Below are 20,908 nucleotides of genomic sequence, written 5' to 3'. Positions count from 1 at the left end.
CCGCGATGAAGAGTGGCCCCCGCTTGCCACAACTAGAGAAAGCCCTTGCACAGAAACGAAGACCCAACACAGCCAAAAATAAATAAATTTTTTAAAAAAGTAACAAATATTAAGTACAATTGGTGTCTTTAAAAAAACACTATAAAGTTTTTTGGAGATGATATAGGAGAGTACATTCATGTACTTGAAGTAGGAAAGATTTCTTAAACAAGACACAGAAATAACTACCATCAGGAAAAGACTGATAAATAATGACATTAAAATTAAGACACCATGAAGAGAATGAAAGGAGAAGCTACAGAGTGGGAGAGGATGCTCGATACATTTAACCTGCAAAAGGCTTGTATCCAGAATATTTAAAGAATTCATAAAATCAATTATATATCATACTTTATAGTAAAGAAAAAAACAGGCAAAAATAGGTACTTCATGAAAAGACATTTCCAAATAGCCAATAAACATATGCAAGCTAGAAGAAAATGAAGTGACATATTTAAAGAAAGTACTGAAAGAAAAACCTTGTCAACTCAGTGTTCTATATCCAGGGGAAAATTAGGGAGAAATGAAGACTCTCTCAAACCAAAGTGACAGAATCAATTGCTGGGAGACATTACGAGAAATGTTGAGTTCTTCAAGCAAAAACAATGTCATATCAGACAGAAGCTTGGATCTGCGCAAAGAAATTAAGAGCACTGAAAATGGAAGATACAATTTATTTTGTCTTTTGTGGAGGTTTCTGGCTCTAAAAGAGAACTGACTGTCTAAAGCAAAAGTGGTAACAATGTATTGTGTTTATAGCTTATGTGAAAATGAAATGTATGACAACAGTAGCAAAGGGTGGGAGGGAAGAACTGGAAACTGGAAATTGTAAGATCCTTATGCTACACATGAAGTAGTATAATATTATTTGAAGATAGACTAAAGATGATTTTAAACCCTAGAACAACATTAAAAAAATTTTTAGAGGTATAAGTAATAAATCGATAGTAGAAATAAAATGGAATGATTAAAAAAAAGTCCCCATTAATGCAAGAAAAAGAGGAAAAAAGAAACAAAGAAAAGTTTGGACCAAATAGAAAAGAGCTGGCAAAGTGTTAGATTTTAATCCAATCAATAATCACATTAAATGTGAATAATCTAAACGTACCAATTAAAAAGAGTCAGTTTAGATAAAAAGGCAAAACCCAACTAGATGCTGCCTACAGACAAAGATGACGGTGAAGTTGTAAAGGGGGTGTGCATATTTGGGGTTTTGGGGGTTATTGATTTGGGTGGTAGTTGTACAAAGTACTTACTGTGTAATTGCTTGTTAAACTCCATTTTATATACTTGATATGTATATTCCCAATAAATAAATAAAGTTAACTGGCAATCAAATGTCTGCTGAGGTAGGGAAGGAGCCTTGTCTCTTTCTTCTTTTCGGACACTGCAGACTTACACTGAACAAGGATGCACCTGGCTTTCACAAACTAAGTGTGCTGACTGTTTATGGCAGCTGAGGTTTGCGAGACCTGTCTGTAAGCCATGGTGAAAGGCAAGGCTCTCGATTGGCACAAAGACAGACACAAGTCATAGAATCTCATCTCAGGAAGGACCTCAGAGGTTTCCTGGCCCCTCGCCCCTCACAGCGTGGCCTGTGCACCAGCAGCATCAGAACCCTCAGAGAGCTTGTTAGGAATGCAGACTCCCAGGCCCATCCAGACGCACTTAATCAGAACAAAATCCCCAGGTGATTAGTAAGCACAGGAAAGTTTGAGGAGCACCGTTCTAGCCCATCTGTCTGCTCACCAGTATTTGAATGTCTCCTCTGGTGTTGCTAGTTACCACCTCCTCAATCCTGCCGTGTGGCAACAGATGCAGGGTATCTTGGATGCTTTACATGAGAAGCTTAGTCAGCTTGCATTCAGATTAGACACTTGGCATCACAAAGGATACTTATCTTTATACGCACCCAGGAATTGGTCCCAAGCCCATCCTCAGCACTCCTTTCTTCATGGCATATGTATGTATTGAGCAGCTGCTGCATATGAGGTCCTGGGTCAGATGTTGGAGATACTGAGATAAGCTGACAGTCCCTGGCCCCAAGCTGGGGTTGGCAATAAGTGAGCAGTTTCACAGTGCGGAGTGAGACCTTCAATCCTCACAATTAGCGCAGGGTGCCCCAGATGCATGTGGGTTAGACATATAACCCAAGAGAGTGAGTATACATGCTTGCTGGGGAAGGAGATACCTGTGCTGACCTACCAAGTAAGAATTAACCAAGCAAAGAAGGTGGGGAGGAGTAGGAAGGGCTTACCTGACAGCATGTGCAAGAGTGTGAAGATGTGTCTCAGATGACCAAATTTCCACTTCTTGGTGCCAAAGAATCATTTTGGCAATAATAAGAATGTTTTATTGGGAATTCCCTGTCAGCCCAGTGGTTAGGACTCAGCGCTTTCACGGCTGGGCCCAAGTTCAGTCCCTGGTTGGGGAACTAATATCCCACAAGCTGTGTGGCATGGTCAAAAAAAACCAAAAAGCAAAAAAAAGTTTTACCTTCTTTGAGAAACCAACAGCTAGCTTTTCTTTTCCTGTACCTAACTTTTGTCCCTTAATACCCCAGACATGAATAGTCCAGTCTTCTCATTGGCTTGTTCTCCAACTGTTTGATTGGAAAGTTCTGGTAACTTTTCTCTGTCTTCGATGTGGTGACTGTTTTCCTTCCTTTAGAATAGGCACAGGCATCCAATGGAGGAACATGGGCAGTATAGGAGGAGAGTTTAACTTCACTCAGGTGCTGCTGATGCTACTGCTGGACTCTTAAATGGCTTGATGGCCTGGTATGTGGAGTCTGTCTTCCCAGGGGTGTATGGTACACCCAAACGTTGGTACTTCTTTCTCATGGTGAGTACTGATGCTGCTGTTTTATAGATTGACATTAGAATTTTTATAGCTCGTCATCAATATTCCTATCCCTCTTTGTGGTGTTGGTTGCAACCTCAAACTCCTGGAAATCTAAGTGCAGTTCTCTAACCTGGATTCACCCCAAACCTATCAACTTGTGGTTGCCAAGGGAGCATAATTAACGAGTCTGACTCTTGCGCCACTGCTGATACCCTGTGCAGAGTCCCCTTAAGAGTGCCTGTGGCTGTCTCACATGTGCCCACTTGAGTGGCAGGCCCTGCATTCTCTCACAGAATGCCACCCCAACAAGCTAGAGCCCTCAGGACTCCTTGGCCTCTTTCCTCTTTGGGCTGGTGGCAAGGCCCTGAAGCTCTTTGAGACCTCTGTGACCTGGGGGCACGGGCATGGGGCACAGCTTTCGTTGACAACCCCATGAAGCTCTCCAAATCTTTTCTGTCCTATGGTGAGTAAATTTTCCTACAAAGTTGAACCCATCATGCCTGATTCAGTCCTCTTGCAGATTCAGTCTGATCTCATCTGAATTGCACAGGTACTCACTTCAGGCCTCGGCAAAGGCTGCCATGTTTGCCCTTCTTGGTCTGTGGGAAGTGGGTAGATTGTTAACGACAGTATTTCTCCAGGCCTCAGCCCACAGGGGTGCTGATTGCCAACACAACAGCTTCCCCAGTACACCAGGAGTGTGGATATGAGGCATCATTTGTAGCTCCATCCTCCAGACGGTTGTAGGTTGAAATGCAGTTTATTAGTAGTAAGTCTGTGAGCAAATTCTTGACTTCTTCAGGCACCATTAAGTGTTCGATACCAGGAAGCTCCGGTGGGTGAGGCTGGGGTGGGGGTTGGGGGAGGGAAGTGTGCGAATTTAATTTACCAAAATATTTATCTTCCAGAAGAAGAGAGCCAATTCACCTACATGTATTAATGTAAGTTGACTTCCTCTCTAGCCCTCCTACTGCTGTGGAGAACCTATATCCTTTATGAATTCAGTGCTGGAGTTGGGGGATCCTCAGAAAGCTCTGAAAAGCAAGTTCATTCAGGAAGAGCCTACTGATTTGATAAAAGGAATTGAAATCCAACATCTATACAAGGTATCAGCTCACAAATCTTCTTCCAAGGACTTGAGAAATAGTGCATAGAGGCTTCTGTTTTATTCTGCCAGTGGTTACAAGGTACATTTTGTGATAGATTTTTAATTCCCTTCTGTAATGTTATCCTCAAAATTAGGGGTACAATGTAAAATGTCCTGTTTTCTGTCATAAAGTTAAGTGACTGGATGGAGGATCTAGATGATCTTTCTTGAAACAGTCTTGCAAAAGCCAAACACCTCTTGTTGGGGACACCCTGGAACTCAGTCATTTGATGGCTGACTTTGATCCACCAGTGTTTTTACATAACCAAATCAAATAGTAAACCAGATTTCACTGCTGGCTTCCAGATGCAGAAGTGTTTGTTCTTTCACCAGTGTCTGCTGAGTCCTGCATTGACTAAGGACTCCCCTGACAGGATGACTGGATATAAGCTCTGTACCCTGGTGTGTCCTCCAGAGCATTATTTTTTTGTTTGGAATCTTCCATTCTTCAAATATGATGAGCTTAAGGAGAGGCAGTGTCCTCTGTATGACTGATACAAGGTTACAGTCAAGGTGCTAGCTCAATACTTTGTGTTGCCTTCCTTGGCCTATGGGATCAAGTGCATCACATACTGGCCCAGGGGCTCCACAGCATGGGGGATCATCCCAGCTCCTTTACATACTGTGGTAGCAGCTTGGAATGCTCCAGTCTTCACCCAATTTATTGTAGCTTCAATAAGCAGGGATTTCGTTTCCTCTTTTCACATAACAAGCAGTCTGCAGGCACATGGTTCTGGCATGATTTCAGCTGCTCAGCAAAGCTGTCCCAGACCCCTGCTCTTTCTGCTCACTTGCTTTCATTTATTTTCCCTGGGCCAGTGGAAGCATATAGCTCTCATCTGCGTGCTTGTCATTTCCCGGTTGCAAGATGGCTGCTGTAGCCCATCTATAGGGAAAGATAAGAGCGAGGGGCTTTCTTTTGGGAGGACTTCTTCCTTCCTTCCTTCTTTCCTTCCTTCCTCCCTCCCTCCCTTCCTTCCTTCCTTCTTTTCTGCCCTTCAGTAGATCACCCCTTATTCTTACTGCCCAGAATTCTGCCACATGTCCACCTCAACTGCAAAAGGGAGACTGAGAAGTTAGGGAAGAGGACCGTCACACTTGATTCAAAATAATCATACCAGATGGATGTGGGGGCAGGAGAAGTGTGCCAAATTCCTTTCCGCAGCATCCTGCTTCCAAACACAGTTAGATAAATGGTGGGAAGAAGTGACGTCTAAGTCTCACCCAACTATAATGTCTGCACTCCAAACCCCAAGTCCAGCCCAGATGCAATTAGACGGGACAGAAATCAGGCACAGTTTCAGGCACTAGGAATTCAGCATGAACAAGACAGACCAAGTCTAAGACTGGGAAAACAGTAAAGATAGAAGCCTCTCAAAAGGAGTGCGCCTGGTATGTGTGAGGAATGGCACAGAGCTGAAATGTGATGAAGTGTGATGTATCTCTGCAAGTGGCATTGTGGGTGATTTTATTTTCTTCCTTATACTCATATATGAATTACTTGTATAATAAGAAAAAAATAAATGGTATTTAAAATACTGGAGGGCTTCCCCGGTGGCGCAGTGGTTGAGAGTCCACCTGCTAATGCAGGGGACACGGGTTCGTGCCCCGGTCCGGGAAGATCCCACATGCCCCGGAGCGGCTGGGCCTGTGAGCCATGGCCGCTGAGCCTGCGCGTCCGGAGCCTACGCTCCGCAACGGGAGAGGCCACAACAGTGACAGGCCCGCGTACTGCAAAAAAAAAAAATAAATAAAATAAAATAAAATAAAATACTGGAGACATTTGATTTAGAAAACAGGACAGACTGTCTGGTGTTCTCTCCCTAGATCAACACTGCCCACAAAAGAGGCAGGGTGCCCTTTCTCAGGGGATTAGCCAGGCAGTGCAGAGCAAAGTGTGGCTCAAGAAGCAGAGAGAAGTTCTCGTTCAAGCTCCGAGCCCTTTGTCCTTGAACTCTGGCCTCTGTGGTTCAGCTGCTCTACCACCAGGCTCCAGAGGCCAGGGAAACCCCCCTGGTGTTGCTCCCCATCATGGTCCTCAGTAGCTCCAGGCAGCTAAACTCTGAAAGAAGGAGCTCCCTTATGGATTTCCACTTGGAGTCCCACTGATGAACTTTCAGAGGAAGTTGGTGTGGGTGCTCGGCCTGTCACAGGTTCTTCAGAAATGCCACATGCGTGTGCATATTACACTGTCAGTCAGAGTTGGCTTTTCAACAGGTGTTCTACAAGGGAAGGGATGAACACATGGCAGTCAAAGATCTGACCATAAACTTGTACCGAGGGCAGATCACTGTTCTCCTGGGGCACAATGGAGCAGGCAAAACCACCACCTGCGGCATGCTCACAGATATGTGTGTGGGGTCAGCCCTCCTGAGGAAGTGCTGAAGAAATTGTTGATCCAGATCTAGATGTTTTGGCTCCATCTCCCCTCATCAGATTTCACTGGCATCTTTGTTTGTTGTTTGTTTTTTTACTATCTACGTAGTAGTGCCTGGTTGTTCACATTACTCTGTAGCAGGAAAAGGGAATCTTTGACTCTTTTGGTCAATCTGAGGAACTTAGTTTCAAACACTATCAGGAAGTTGTGAACACTGCTTAGCATGTTTCCTTCCAGGTAGAACTTTCCGGTACAGTGAGGCACCACTAATCTCTCAACCAAACATTTCATCCACTTACTTTTGATTGCCAGGGGCACTTTTAGAATGATACCTGGTGAATTATTCTAAAATTATCTGTTTCAGAATAGCTTTTATGCCTAAATAATTCTTTCATATTCCATTAACTAAAATAATATCTGTGATATTTGAAAACTCATTCATTCAAGAAACATATATTTATTGAAGGCTTAACCTATGTAAAGCTCTGTATAAAACCAGTGAGATGCATTTCTAAATTTTGAGGCACTCTGAAAGCCCACCAGTTCTTCTGTGTTACATACAGAACACCAAACGGCTGGGAAGCTATGAGCACTTCAAAGTCAAGCTGCCACAATTCTCCTCACAGGTTGCTGATGCACCTTCCACTGAAGGCATTTGAAGAGCAGCAATATTTTGAAGTTTGGTCTGAGGTGCCTTTGGTACTGGGACTTTAAAAACCAAGTTTCAGCCCAGCAGATACATGCTGGATGGGCTCTGGATGCATCAGGATGGGGGTGCAGTAATGTCTCCAGACAGGTGGTCCTCTCTCAGATACAGGCATTGCTACTTCTGGCAGCATGATCATTTAGGGAAGGCCTCCCCTTCTATGTAGACTTGTGAGGTCCTCAGTACTTGAAGGGTGATCCAGCTAGACAACAGGCTAAGTGATCAAGGAGGCAAGTCAGGTACAAACATTGTTTAAGAAGGCCGACTGATAGAAACACTCCATAGACACTCCCCTATTGCATTCCCTTATATTCTGTTCCTAGTATTCATCACAGTCTGTGCTCATCTGGTTTGTGTATACATATATATGTGTGTGTGTGTGTGTGTGTGTGTGTGTGTGTGTGTGTGTGTGTGTGTGTGTTATTTCTCTGTCTCCCCCATCCCTCTCCCTAGAAAGCTTGTTCTGTTCACTTCTGGATCCACAGTGCCTGGAACCGCGCTTGGCAAAGGATAGGCACTCAACAAATATCATTGAATGAATGACTGAATTAATTAATTAATGTAATTGCAAATTCTGCCAAAATGCAGACCATGAATGATAAATAAATAATCATAAATAAATAAATAATACATACATCTGTCCACTCTAGAGCCATAAATAAATAAATAAATAAATAAAATTTAAAAATAAAAAGCATTGCATAGGATTCCCACCTATGTTTCGTTCTAAGAGTTTCAAACATTAGTTCTTTTTAAAATAAATTTATTTATTTTATTTTATTATTTATTTTTGGCTGCGTTGGGTCTTCGTTGCTGCGTGCGGGCTTTCTCTAGTTGTGGCGAGCGGGGGCTACTCTTCATTGTGGTGCGCGGGCTTCTCATTGCAGTGGCTTCTCTTGTTGGGGAGCACGGGCTCTAGGCTCGCAGGCTTCAGTAGTTGCGGCACATGGGCCCAGTAGTTGTGGCTCTCGGGCTCTAGAGCATAGGCTTAGTAGTTCTGCCACATGGGCTCAGTTGCTCTGCAGCGTGTGGGATCTTCCCGGACCAGGGCTCAAACCCGTGCCCCCTGCATTGGCAGGCGGATTCTTAACCACTGCACCACCAGGGAAGTCCCATACATTAGTTCTTACATTTAGGTCTTTGATTCATTTTGAGCTAATTTTTATATGGTATGAGGTAGGTGTCAAATTCATTCTTTTGCATGTGGATATCCAGTTGTCCAGCACCATTTGTTGAAAAGACTGTTTTTTTCCCCATTGAATGGTCTTTGCACCTTTGTCAAAAATCAATTGACCAGGGGACTTCCCTGGTGGCAGAGTGGTTCAGAATCCACCTGCCAATGCAGGGGACATGGGTTCGATCCCTGGTCAGGGAATTAGATCCTGCATGCCACAACTAAGAGCTTACATGCCACAACTAAATAAAAAGATCCCGCATGCTGCAATGAAGATCCCTCGTGCCACAACTAAGACCTGGCGCAGCCAAATAAATAAATAAATATTTAAAAAAAGAATCAGGACCAGCCAAAAGAAGAGACATATAGGGTGATGTCTGGGAGGGTCCCAAATGAAAAGCTTCCATGTCTTCAGAATGTGTCACCCTCCTGGCACATTGCTATATAGAGGGTAGCTCACCTAAGCTTCAAGTGTCTAGTTTTTACTGGGGTTTCATTACATGGGTGTGAATGATTGAATCATGGACCTCGTGACTGAGCTCAGTCTGCAGTCTTTCCCTCCCAGCAGATTGGGAGGTCAGATTGATATCATGGCTCAAAGCCCCAACCATCAAATCACATGGTTTGTCTTTTTGGTATGACCAGCCCAGATCTTGACCACCTCATTAGCATAAACTCAGGTGTGGCCTGAGGGTACTACCAGGAATAGCAAAGACACCCCTATACTCCAAGGATTTAGAGGCCCCTCCCAGTAACTGGGGACAGAGGCCATCCAGATTCTTTATTATACAACACTTACATTGATTTTTAATATGCTAAACCTTCCTTGCATTCCTGGGATAAATCCCACTTGGTCATGGTGTATAATCCTTTTAATATGCTGCGGTACTTAGTATTAATAAGTCATATATTTAAATGGTTCAAGATGCAAAAGCCGGGAATTCCCTGGCAGTCCAGTGGTTAAGGCTCCACATTTTCACTGCCAAGGGCCTGGGTTCAATCCCTGGTCAGGGAACTAAGATCCCACAAGCCTCATGGTGTGGGCAAAAAAAAAAAAAAAAAAAGATACAAAAGTCTTTTGTTTATCCCTTTCCCTGAAGGTAGTAAGTTTATTGTGTGTCTTTCTTATGTACAGTTTATGTATATACAATAGTCCTGGCTTATTTGCAGGGGATTTGTTCCAAGACCACCAGTGGATGCCTGAAACCTCAGATAGTACCGAAGTCTATATATACTATGTTTTTTCCTATACATACATACCTATGACAAAGTTTAATTTGTAAATTAGGCCAGTAAGACATTAAACCAATAGCTAGTGGGAAGCAGCCGCATAGCACAGGGAGATCAACTCAGTGCTTTGTGACCACCTAGAGGGGTGGGATAGGGAGGGTGGGAAGGAGGGAGACGCAAGAGGGAAGAGATATGGGGATATATGTATATGTATAACGGATTCACTTTGTCATAAAGCAGAAACTAAAACACCATTGTAAAGCCATTATATTCCAATAAAGATGTTAAAAAATAAAAAAAAATTTAAAAACCAAAACAATAACTAATAATAAAATAGAACAATTATAGCAATATACTGTAATTAAAGTTATGTGAATGTGGTCTCGCTTTCTCTCTCTCTAAGAATATCTTATTGTACTGTACTTACCTTTCTTGTGATTTGAGATGATACAATGCCCATGTGATGAGATGAAGTCAGGTGAATGATATAAGCATTGTGACACAGCATTAGGCTATTGACCTAGTGACAATACATCAGAGGAGAATCATCTGCTCCAGGTGATCCTGGATCATCAAGTCATGACAACGTCGACGGTTGGATGTCAAGGGCAGACGATGTCGATGGTTGGGGATCCCGAGCAGGACAGAGCCGGATGGCACAGGATTTCAGAGTTCAGGATACTCAGAACGGTGCACAATTTAAAACTATGAGTTGTTTATTTCTATAATTTTTAAATACTTATTAATTTATTTATGTATTTTTTGGCTTCTTCATTGGGTCTTCATTGCTGTGCGCGGGCTTTCTCTAGTTGCGGTGAGCGGAGACTACTCTTCGTTGCGGTGCACGGGCTTCTCACTGCGGTGGCTTCTCTTGTAGAGCACTGACTCTACATGCACGGGCTTCAGTAATTGTGGCATGCAGGCTCAGTAGTTGTGGCGCACGGGCTCAGTTGCTCCGTGGCATGTGGGATCTTCCTGGACCAGGGCTCAAACCCGTGTCCCCTGCATTGGCAGGCGGAGTCTTAACCACTGCGCCACCAGGAAAGTCCCCTATTTCTGTAATTTTTCATTTAATATTTTCAAACCATAGTTGACTGTGGGTAGTGGGTAACTAAAACTGTGGAAACCGAAACCTCAGATAAGGGGGGACTGCTGTTCAAGCAAAATGCTTGTTGGACGAGCCAGCCTCCCGTCAGAAGCTGCTGCCAGATCTCTGTCCTCTGCTATTTCAGCTGAAAGACTTGTTGCGCCAGAAGTGCCCTGAAGAAATCAATTGTGTGCTGCACATCCTCAGTCTGGAGGACAAACGGGACTCCCGGAGCAGGTTCCTGAGTGGGGGAATGAGACACAAGCTCTCCATTGGCATCGCCCTCATCGGCATCACCCTCATCGCAGGCTCCAAGGTAGGGGGCGGCAGGGCCTGGCTTCCTTAAAGACACAGGTCAGGGCCCCCACATGCAGTAGACAAACACGTTGGGTCAGCAGGGCCCAGAAGTATCACTTTATAGTTCCCACTTGGCCTGGGCTGGCTGCAGGCCCTTCAGCCATGGCCCAGGCACCTCAGCTCTGGACACCCTGGATGGGCAGTCTCGTGTGGGTGGTACTGCTGAATCTTCATTGACCTCCAGTCACATAGGGCCTGCAGTGCAGCCAGCCGGGGCCTGGGACGTGACTCTGCCGTCATCACAAGGTCATTCCTCTGCCCTTCAGGTGCTGATGCTGGATGAGCCAACCTCAGGCGTTGATGCCATCTCCAGGAGGGCCATCTGGGACCTTCCTCAGCAGCACAAAAGTGACCGCACCATCCTGCTGACCACCCACTTCATGGATGAGGCCAACCTGCTGGGGGACCGCATCGCCATCATGGCCAAGGGGGAGCTGCAGTGCTGCGGGTCATCTCTGTTCCTGAAGCAGAAATATGGTGAGCGGCCCCGGGCAGGCAGCCAAAACTCCATTCTGTGTGGGGTCAGCGTTGCTGGCCCAGTGTGCTGGAGAAAGTATCCATTGGTAACGTTCCTGAAGGGCCCCTGAGATCAGGCAGGGAGAGGTCTTCTCTAGACATCCTGTTCTGCTACCTGTGGGTAGAGACCTGAGGCCCCAGGCAGAGGGGCTTGTGAGAACGAAGAAGGAATGAAGCAGAAAAAATCTCTGAGACTTGGAGTTAGAAGGCCTGTGTTTGAGTTCCACTCTGGTAGTTTACTCCCTCTTCATCCTTTCTACCAAGTTAGTTCATCCTTTTTTGGCCTTAGTTTTCTGATCTATAAAACGGAGATTAAGATACCATGTTCCTCAAAGTGGGAGCTAGTGCATGCAAAAGTGCGAGTTGTTATTTCCACAACTGGGTGTGCTCCTCATCAGCATCCCACCACAAACATCCTCCCCTTGTTTTCCTGGACCCCCAGACCTCTGTGTTTCCCTCTTATGTCTCTGAATGCTCCTTTGCATCACTTCTACTTCTAAACATGGAAATGCCTTGGTTGCTTTACTTTTCTTCCTCTGCCCACTGACTTAGTGATCTCATCCAGTGTCCTGACTTTAAATACTTACCTGGCTGAAAAACGTATGTATCTCTGGCTGGACCTCTCAACTGAACTCCAGATTTGTGTATTTAACTGCCTACTCCACACATCCACATAGACGGTGAACAGACCTGAAAGACTTGTCCAAAACCTGTGCAGAGCTGAGCTCCAGCTCTTTACTGCCAAACCATCTCCCCCACAGTAAAGGCAGCTCCATTCTTTTTTTTCTGTTTTTTTTTTTTTTGCTATATGTGGGCCTCTCACTGTTGTGGCCTCTCCCATTGCGGAGCACAGGCTCTGGACACACAGGTTCAGCGGCCATGGCTCACGGGCATAGCTGCCCCGCGGCATGTGGGATCTTCCTGGACCGGGGCACGAACCCGTGTCCCCTGCATCGGCAAGAGGACTCTCAACCACTGCGCCACCAGGGAAGCCCGGCAGCTCCATTCTTCTAGGTGCTTGGCCAGAACCTTGGGGGCTCCCTGATCCTCTGTCTCTCATAGCCCATAACTGATCCACCTGCAAACTCTAGTGAACTTGCTTTCCTCCCACCTCTACCACTTGTTAGCGTCCTGGTCCAGGCTGCCGTCCCTCTACCTGCATTATTGCAGTTGCTTCTAACCCACCCCTGGCCTCTGCCCATTTGTCAGAATGAGTGTGTCACTCTTCTGCTCAGTCCACCAATGACTTCCTGTCCCACTGAAAGGAAAAGGCAGAGTCTTGGGAGTGGCCCAAAGGCCTTGCTTTGCCTGGTCCTATTACCCCGACCACATTTCCTAAAGTTCTTCAGCTGCTTTGGTCTGCTCCTGCCTCATGGCCCCCTTTCTTATCCAGCATACTGGGCCTGCTCCTTCCTCCGGGCCACATATTGTCATGGCTTCTCCTCTTCCTTAGGTCTTCAGTCCTTTTACAGATGTCACATTTTCAGTAAGGCCTTCCTTGTGACCCTGTTTAAAGTCACAATCCCCAATACTCTGTATCCCCTCCCCTGTTCATCTTTCGCCTTAGCACTTGTCACTAATATACTCTAAATTTTACTTATTTATCTTATTATCTGTCTCACATCCCTTTAATGAAAGCCCCTTGAGAGTAGGGATCTTTGACTATTTGGTCCACTGCTATGTGCTCAGTACCTAGAAGAGTGCCTGTCACATCATAAGAGCTCAGTGAACGTTTGTTGAATGAGTGCATTGCAAGCAGTGTAGTAACAAGTGTTACTAGTAATTTCTGAAAGAATGTTTAGAATACCATAAGGTATGTATCCTCAAAAACATAATTTAATTATGATAGAGGTATACTTGTTCTTAACCTTAATGTCCAAGGCCCCTACCTACTAAGTTTTCACTTCCCCACATTAGTTATCACTTAAAGAGAGTGTTGCCCTTAATACAACCCTCCTTTATTTTGCCTAGCATTGCTAAATGTGCTATTATCACCTCCCAACTATGGAGTAGAAGGTAAGACTCAAGAGTAGCATTATAGACCTTCAAAGGCAAGTTCACTGTGGTTTAAATTCAAGTCTGCAGGGCTCACCAGCTTCCCTGTCCTGTGGAGCTATCCTGTTCTAGGATATAGAATGCTAAATGTGACTGAAAAGGGTAAAACTGTTTCATGATCTTTTAAATGTTGTTTCAGGTGCAGGATATTATATGACTTTAGTGAAAAAACCTCACTGTAACATGGAGAAGATTTCTCATCTGATTTATCAACACACACCAAATGCAATTTTCCAGTCTAGCACTGGAGAAGAAATAACATTTATACTTCCTAAAGAGAGCGTGCACAAGTATGCCATACCTGAGACGTCTGGAGTAATTGTTTGCATGTACTGAGTGTACAGTTGTCTCTCCTATCCCTGTCCTCGCCAAGGGCACTGGAAGCTGTAATGGTCTGGATCCCTAGGCCTTTGGTATTTCCTAGAAAGACACTACACCCCAGCCAGAGTGCACTTGAAAATACAGGACTCTGATCATGTTTCCTTCTCCTTAAAAACCCTTGATGGTTCCCAGTTGCCTTCAGGTTAAAATCAAATTCTTTGAGATGGCTTTAGAGGGGCTCTTGATTGTGTGAACTCTAATTACATGCACCCAAGTAACTGAGCTCAGATGAAGATTTTACTTGATTTTCCTTTAAATTACAGTTGACCCTTGAACCACACAGGTTTGAACTGTGTGGGTCCACTTATACACAGATTTTTTCAATAAATAGGTTACTATGGTACTACACTATCCCCATTTGGTTAAATCTGTGGATGTGGAACATTTGGATATGGAAGGCTGACTATAAAGTTATAAGTGGATTTCTGATGTGGGGTGGGAGCAGAAGTCAGCCCTGTAATTATCTTAGACCTCAAATTGGTTCCCAACACTTCCCTCTCTCCCTCTCCTCAGTCCTCATGTTGCTTTCAGAGAGGAATCTTACCTTATACTTCATTGAGAAAATAAACACCATCCAACAAGAACTCTATTTTATCCCTATCACAAACCTACAAACTTGCTTGCTTCAACACCAGCTCAAGTACCCACCCACCTCACCTTCTCAAGAGTTCACTTGTTTGATAATTTCCTCTCTCATCTACATCACCAACTTCTCTCTCTTTGGGTCATTTCCATGAACATATTAGTGTGATCTGGAAAAACACTCTCTTGAGCCTACCTGTCTTTCCAGCCACCACTCCATGCCCTGCAACCCTGCACAATCAAAACTCTCTTAAAATGGGCTAAGCATGTTGCCTGCTTTATCTCATCACCCATGCATTACTTAGTCTACTTCACAGTGGCTTTCACACCCTTCCATCCAAACTGGAAAAATGCCTATTCAGATCTTCTGCCCATTTTAAAATCAGGTTGTTTTTTCTTTGATATTGAGTTGAATGAGCTGTTTATATATTTTGGATATTAACCCCTTATCAGTCATATACTATTTGCAAATATTTTTTCCCATTCAGTAGTTTATCTTTTTGTTTGTCAATAGTTTCCTTTGCTGTGCAAAAGCTTTTAAGTTTAATTAGGTCCCATTTGTTTATTTTTGCTTTTGTTTCCTTTGCCTTAGGAGACAGATCCAAAAATATATTGTTACGATTTATGTCAAAAAGTGTCCTGCCTATGTTTTCTTCTAGGAGTTTTATGACTTCTGGTCTTACATTTAGATCATTAATCTATTTTGAGTTTACTTTTGTATATGATGTGAGAAAATGTTCTAATTTCACTCTGTTACATGTAGTTGTCCAGTTTTCCCAGCACAACTTAATTAAGAGACTGTGTTTTCCCCATTGCCTATTCTTGCCTCCTTTGTTGTAAATTAATTGACCATAGGTGCATAGGTTTATTTCTGGGTTCTGTATTCTGTTTCATTGGTTTATTTGTCTGTTTTTGTGCCAGTACCATATTGTTTTGATTACTGTAGCTTTGCATGATACCTCCAGCTCTAGACTTCTTTCTAAAGATTGCTTTGGCTATTTGGGGCCTTTTGTGTTTCCATACAAATTTTAGACTTATTTGTTCTAGTTCTGTCAAAAATGTCATTGGTATTTTGATAGAGATTGCATTGAATCTGTAGATTGCCTTGGGTAGTATGGTCATTTTAATAATAATAATTCTTCCAATCCATGAACACAGTATATCCACCACTTTGTGTTGTCTTGAATTTCTTTCATCAGTGTCTCATAGTTTTCCAAGTACAGGTCTTTTATCTCCCTAGGTAGGTTTATTCTTAGGTATTGTGTTCTTTTTTATGTGACAGTAAACGGGATTGTTTCCTTCATTTCTCTTTCTGATAATTTGTTGTAAGTGTATAGAAACACAGTAGATTTCTGTCTATTAATTTTGTATCCTGCAACTTTTACCAAATTCATTGATGAGTAGTTTTTTTTGTGGCATCTTGAGGATTTTCTATGTATAGTCATTTTCACAATATTGATTCTGCCTATCCAAGAACATGGTATATTTTTCCATCTGTTTGTGTCACCTTCGAATTCTTTCATCAGCATCTTATAGTTTTCTTAGTACAGGTCTTTTGACTCCTTAGGTAGGTTTATCCCCAAGTATTTTATTCTTTTGATGTGATGGTAAATGGGATTGTTTCTTTAATTTCTCTTTCAGATCTTTCGTTGTTAGTGTATAGAAATGCAACAGATTTCTGTGTATTAATTTTGTATCCTGCAACTTTACCAAATTCATTGATGAACTCTAGTAGTTTTCTGGTAGCATCTTTCGAATTTTTATGTACAGTATCATGTCATCTGCAAACAGTGACAGTTTTACTTCTTCCTTTCCAGTTTGGATTCCTTTTATTTCTTTTTCTTGTCTGATTGCTATGGCCAGCACTTCTAATATTATGTTGAATGAAAGTGGTGAGAGTGGGCATCCTTGTCTTACTCCTGATCTGAGAGGAAGTGCTTTCAGCTTTTCGCTGTCAAGTATGATGTCAGCTGTGGGCTTATCATATATGGCCCTATTATGTTGATGAATGGTCCCTCTATATCCACGCTGTGGAGAGTTTTTATCATAAATGGATGTTGAATTTTGTCCAAAAGCTTTTTCTGCATCTATTGAGATGATCATATGGTTTTATTCTCTAGTTTTTTAATGTGGTGCATCACATTGATTGATTTGCCGATATTGAACCAACCTTGCATCCCTGGGATAAATCCCACTTGATCATGGTGTATGAACCTTTTAATGTGTTGTTGAATTCAGTTTGCTAATATTTTGTTGAGGATTTTTGCATCTATGTTCATTAGTGATATTGGCCTGTAATTTTCTTTTTTTGTGCTGTATCTTTGTCTGGTTTTGGTATCAGGGCCTTGTAGATAGAGTTTGGAAGCATTACTTCCTCTGCAATTTTTTGGAATAGTTTGAGAAGGATTTTTCTTCTCTAAATGTTTGGTAGAATTCACCTGTGAAGACATCTGGTCCTGGACTTTTGTTTGTTGGGAGGTTTGTTTTGTTTTGTTTTGTTTTTTATTGATTCAATTTCATTACTGGTAATTGGTCTGTTCATATTTTCTATTTCTTCCTGTTTCAGTCTTGGGAGATTGTACATTTCTGTGAATTTGTCCATTTCTTCTAGGTTGTCCATGTTATTGGTGTATAACTGTTCATAGTAATGTCTTATATTCCTTTGTGTTTCTGTGGTGTCCATTGTAACTTCTCCTTTTTCATTTCTGATTTTATTGATTTGGGCCCTCTCTCTTATTTTCTTGATGAGTCTGGCTAAAGGCTTATCAATTTTTTTATCTTTTCAAAGAAACTGTTCTTAGTTTTATTGATTATTTTCTATTTTTTGTCTTTATTTCATTTATTTCTGCTCTAAAATTTATGATTTATTTTCTTCTACTAACTTTGGGTTTGTTTATTTTTCTTCTTCTGGTTCCTTTAGGTGTAAGTTTAGATTGTTTATTTGAGATTTTTCTTGTTTCCTGAGGTAGGCTTGTATCACTATAAACTTCCCTCTAGAACTGCCTTTGCTGTATCATGTACCTTTTGGATTATTGTGTTTTCATTTTCATTTGTCTCCAGGTATTTTTTAATTTCTTCTTTGATTTCTTCAGTGACTCATTCGTTGTTTAGTAGCATATTGTTTAGCCTCCAGGTGTTTGTGGTTTTTGCAGTTTTTTTCGTGTAGTTGATTTCTAGTCTCATAGTGTTTTGGTCAGAAAAGATGCTTGATATGATTTCAGTTTTCTTAAACTTACCGAGACTTGTTTTTTGGCCTGGCATTTGATCTATCCTGGAGAATATTCCATGTGAACTTGAAAAGAATGTGTACTCTGCTTCTTTTGGATGGAATGTTCCATATATATATATATATATGTATGTATATATATATATACACACACAGAGAAAGAGAGTCCATCTGGTGTAATGTGTCATTTAAGCCCAGAGTTTCCTTATTGATTTTCTGTCTGGATGGTCTGTTCATTGATGTAAGTGGGGAGTTAAAGTCCCCTAGTATTATTGTGTTACTATCAATGTCTCCCTTTATGTCTGTCAATATTTGCTTTATGTATTTAGGTGATCCTATATTGGGTGCATATATATTTACAATTGTTATATCTTCTTCTTGGATTGATCCCTTCATCATTATATAATGTACTTCTTTGTCTCTTGTTACTGTCTTCATTTTAAAGTCTATTTTGTCTGATATAAGTATTGCTACCCTGGCTTTCTTTTTATTTCCATTAGCATGGAATACCTTTTTCCATCCCCTCATTTTTAGTCTGTGTGTGTATTTAGATCTGAAGTCTCTAGTAGGCAACGTATAAATGGGTCTTGTTTTTGTATCCATTCAGCCACTCTGTCTTTTGATGGGAGTATTTAGACCATTTACATTGAAAGTAATTATTGATAGCTTTGTACTTATTGCCATTTGTTAATTGTTTGGGGGTTGTTTTGTAGTTCTTTTTTGTTTCTTTCTTCTTCTTTTGCTCTCTTTCCTTGTGATTTGATGACTATCTTTATTGTTCTATTTGGATTCCTTTCTCTTTTTTGTGAGTATATCTATTACAGATTTTAGGTTTGTGGTTACCATGAGGTTAATGTATAGCAAACTATATCTATATATCTATATCTATAATTTCAAGTTGCTGATCTCTTAAGTTGGAACGTATTTTAACAACCCTGCATTTTTACTTCCCCCCACCAATGTTTACTGTTTTTGACATCATATTTTACATCTTTTTGTTTTGTGTATCCCTTAACTACTTATTGTGGATATAGATGATTATACTACTTTTGTCTTTTAACCTTCCTAATAGCATTATAAGTGGTTGATTTAGTACCTTTACTGTATATTTGCCTTTACTAATGAGATTTTTCCTTTCATAATTTTCACATTTCTACTTGTGACCTTTTCTTTTTGCTTAGAGAAGTCCCTTTAACATTTCTTGTAAAGCTAGTTTTGTGGTGCTGAACTCTTTTAGCTTTTATTGTCTGTAACACTTTTGATCTCCCCGTTAAATCTGAATGACAGCCTTTCTGGGTAGAGTATTATTGGTTGTAGGTTTTTCCCTTTCATCATTTTAAAAATATTGTGCCACTCCCTTCTAGCCTGCAGAGGTTCTGCTGAAAGTCACCTGATAGCCTTATGGGAGTCCCCTTTTACATAACTTGTTGCTTTTCCCTTGCTGCTTTTAATATTTTCTCTTTGTCTTTAATTTTTGCCATATTAACTACAATGTGTTTTGGTGTGGTCTTCTTTGGGTTGGTCCTGTTTGGGACTCTCTTACTTCCTGAACCTGAATATCTGTTTCCCTTCCCAGGTTAGGGAAGTTTTCAGCTATTATGTCTTCAAATATGTCCTCAGTCCATTTATCTCTCTCTCTTTTCCTTCTGGGACCCCTGTAATGTGAATGTTAGTACACTTGATATTGTCTAAGAAGTCTCTTAAACTGTCCTCATTTTAAAAAATTCTTGTTTCTATTTCAGCTTGAGTGATTTCCATTACTCTGTCTTCCAGTTAGCTGATCCATTTTTCTGTATTGTTTAATCTACTGTTGATTCCTTCTAGTGTATTTTTTACTTCAATTATTGTATTCTTCAGCTCTGTTTGGTTCTTCTTCATATTTTCTAACCCCTTGTTAAACTTTTCACTGTGTTCACCCATATTTCTCCTGAGTTCTTTGAGCATCTTTAGGATAATTACCTTGAACTCTTTATCAGTTAAGCGACTTCACTTAGTTCTGTTTCTGGGGTTTTCTCTTGTTCCTTCATTTGAAAAATATTCTTCTGTCACCTCATTTTGCCTAATTCCAGCTGTTTTTATTTTTACGTTTTTGATAGATTGGTTACATTTCCTGATCTTGGAGAAGTGGCCTTAGGTAGGGGACATCACATCCTATGCATCCCAGCGGTGCATTCCTGTCTGGTCACCAGTGCTCTATGCTCTGCAGGTGTTTCCTATGTGAGCTATGTGTGCTCTTCTGTTGTGGCAGGCTGATTACTATGGGCAATCTAGTAGGTGTGGCTGACTTCCAGTCCAGTTGTTGCCAGGCTCCCACGGAAGTTATTTACCTTCTCAGCACTGTCCTCAGCGAGCTGTTGAGAGGATTCACAGAGTTAATAAATGGAAAAGGGCTTAGAATGGCCCCTGGCATTTAGTAAGCACTCCAAAAATAGTACTGTTATTTCTTCTTGCTCAAAATAAAAGAGATTAATTAATATTTACTTTGTATCTGCAATGTGCTAGATGTATGTTTGATTTATCCTTACAGAAAGTTTTTTTTTCTTTTTTTTTTTTGCTGTATGCAGGCCTCTCACTGTTGCGGCCTCTCCCATTGTGGAGTACAGGCTCCGGACGCGCAGGCTCAATGGCCATGGCTCACGGGCCCAGCCGCTCTGCGGCATGTGGGATCCTCCCAGACCGGGACACGAACCCGTGTCCCCTGCATCGGCAGGCGGACTCTCAACCACTGTGCCACCAGGGAAGCCCCTTACAGAAAGTCTTTGAAGTAAATGCTATTATGCTCATTGTTCAAGTTCAGAGGCATGAAGCAAGAGAGGGACCAAGTTGAGATTTGAACAAAAATATTCTAGACTCCATAGCCCATGCTTTTTCCTCTGTAGAAAGCCAATGGTGATAATGAGGGATTCACCTTCCACCTTTGAGGAATAAAACTGTTTTTCCATCCCAGGTTTGAATCTCTATTTACTGACTTGGAACTGAGGCAGGAAGAGCTGGGCATTGCCGGCTTTGGGGCCTCCGTCACCACTATGGAAGAAGTCGTCATTCGGTAAGCAAGTACAAAACTATAGACTCCAGGAATCTTAGGGTTGGAAGGGATCTTAAACATTGCCCTGTGCTTGAATCCTTTCTATAACATCCTCACTGAATGGTCTTCCAGCCTCTGACTAGTACTTCCAGTAATAGGGAT

The 20,908-nt window shown here is 41.9% G+C and overlaps 1 protein-coding gene across 1 annotated transcript in view; it reads left to right on the top strand.

Annotated features, from left to right (window-relative positions):
- LOC101339275 (ATP-binding cassette sub-family A member 17-like) overlaps positions 1–20,908 on the top strand; it is a 91,989-nt gene that overhangs the window by 39,220 nt on the left and 31,861 nt on the right. Inside the window, exons 8-11 of the mRNA XM_073793237.1 lie at positions 3,846–3,989; positions 10,750–10,920; positions 11,228–11,438; positions 20,286–20,527. Coding sequence (XP_073649338.1) covers positions 3,846–3,989; positions 10,750–10,920; positions 11,228–11,438; positions 20,286–20,527 — 768 coding nt within the window. The remainder of the gene's footprint in view (positions 1–3,845; positions 3,990–10,749; positions 10,921–11,227; positions 11,439–20,285; positions 20,528–20,908) is intronic.

Source organism: Tursiops truncatus, chromosome 15 (assembly GCF_011762595.2).
Source record: "Tursiops truncatus isolate mTurTru1 chromosome 15, mTurTru1.mat.Y, whole genome shotgun sequence".
NCBI lineage: Eukaryota > Metazoa > Chordata > Mammalia > Artiodactyla > Delphinidae > Tursiops > Tursiops truncatus.
Note: the sequence above shows the minus strand (reverse complement) of the source record. Positions and strands in the feature narration are given on the sequence as shown.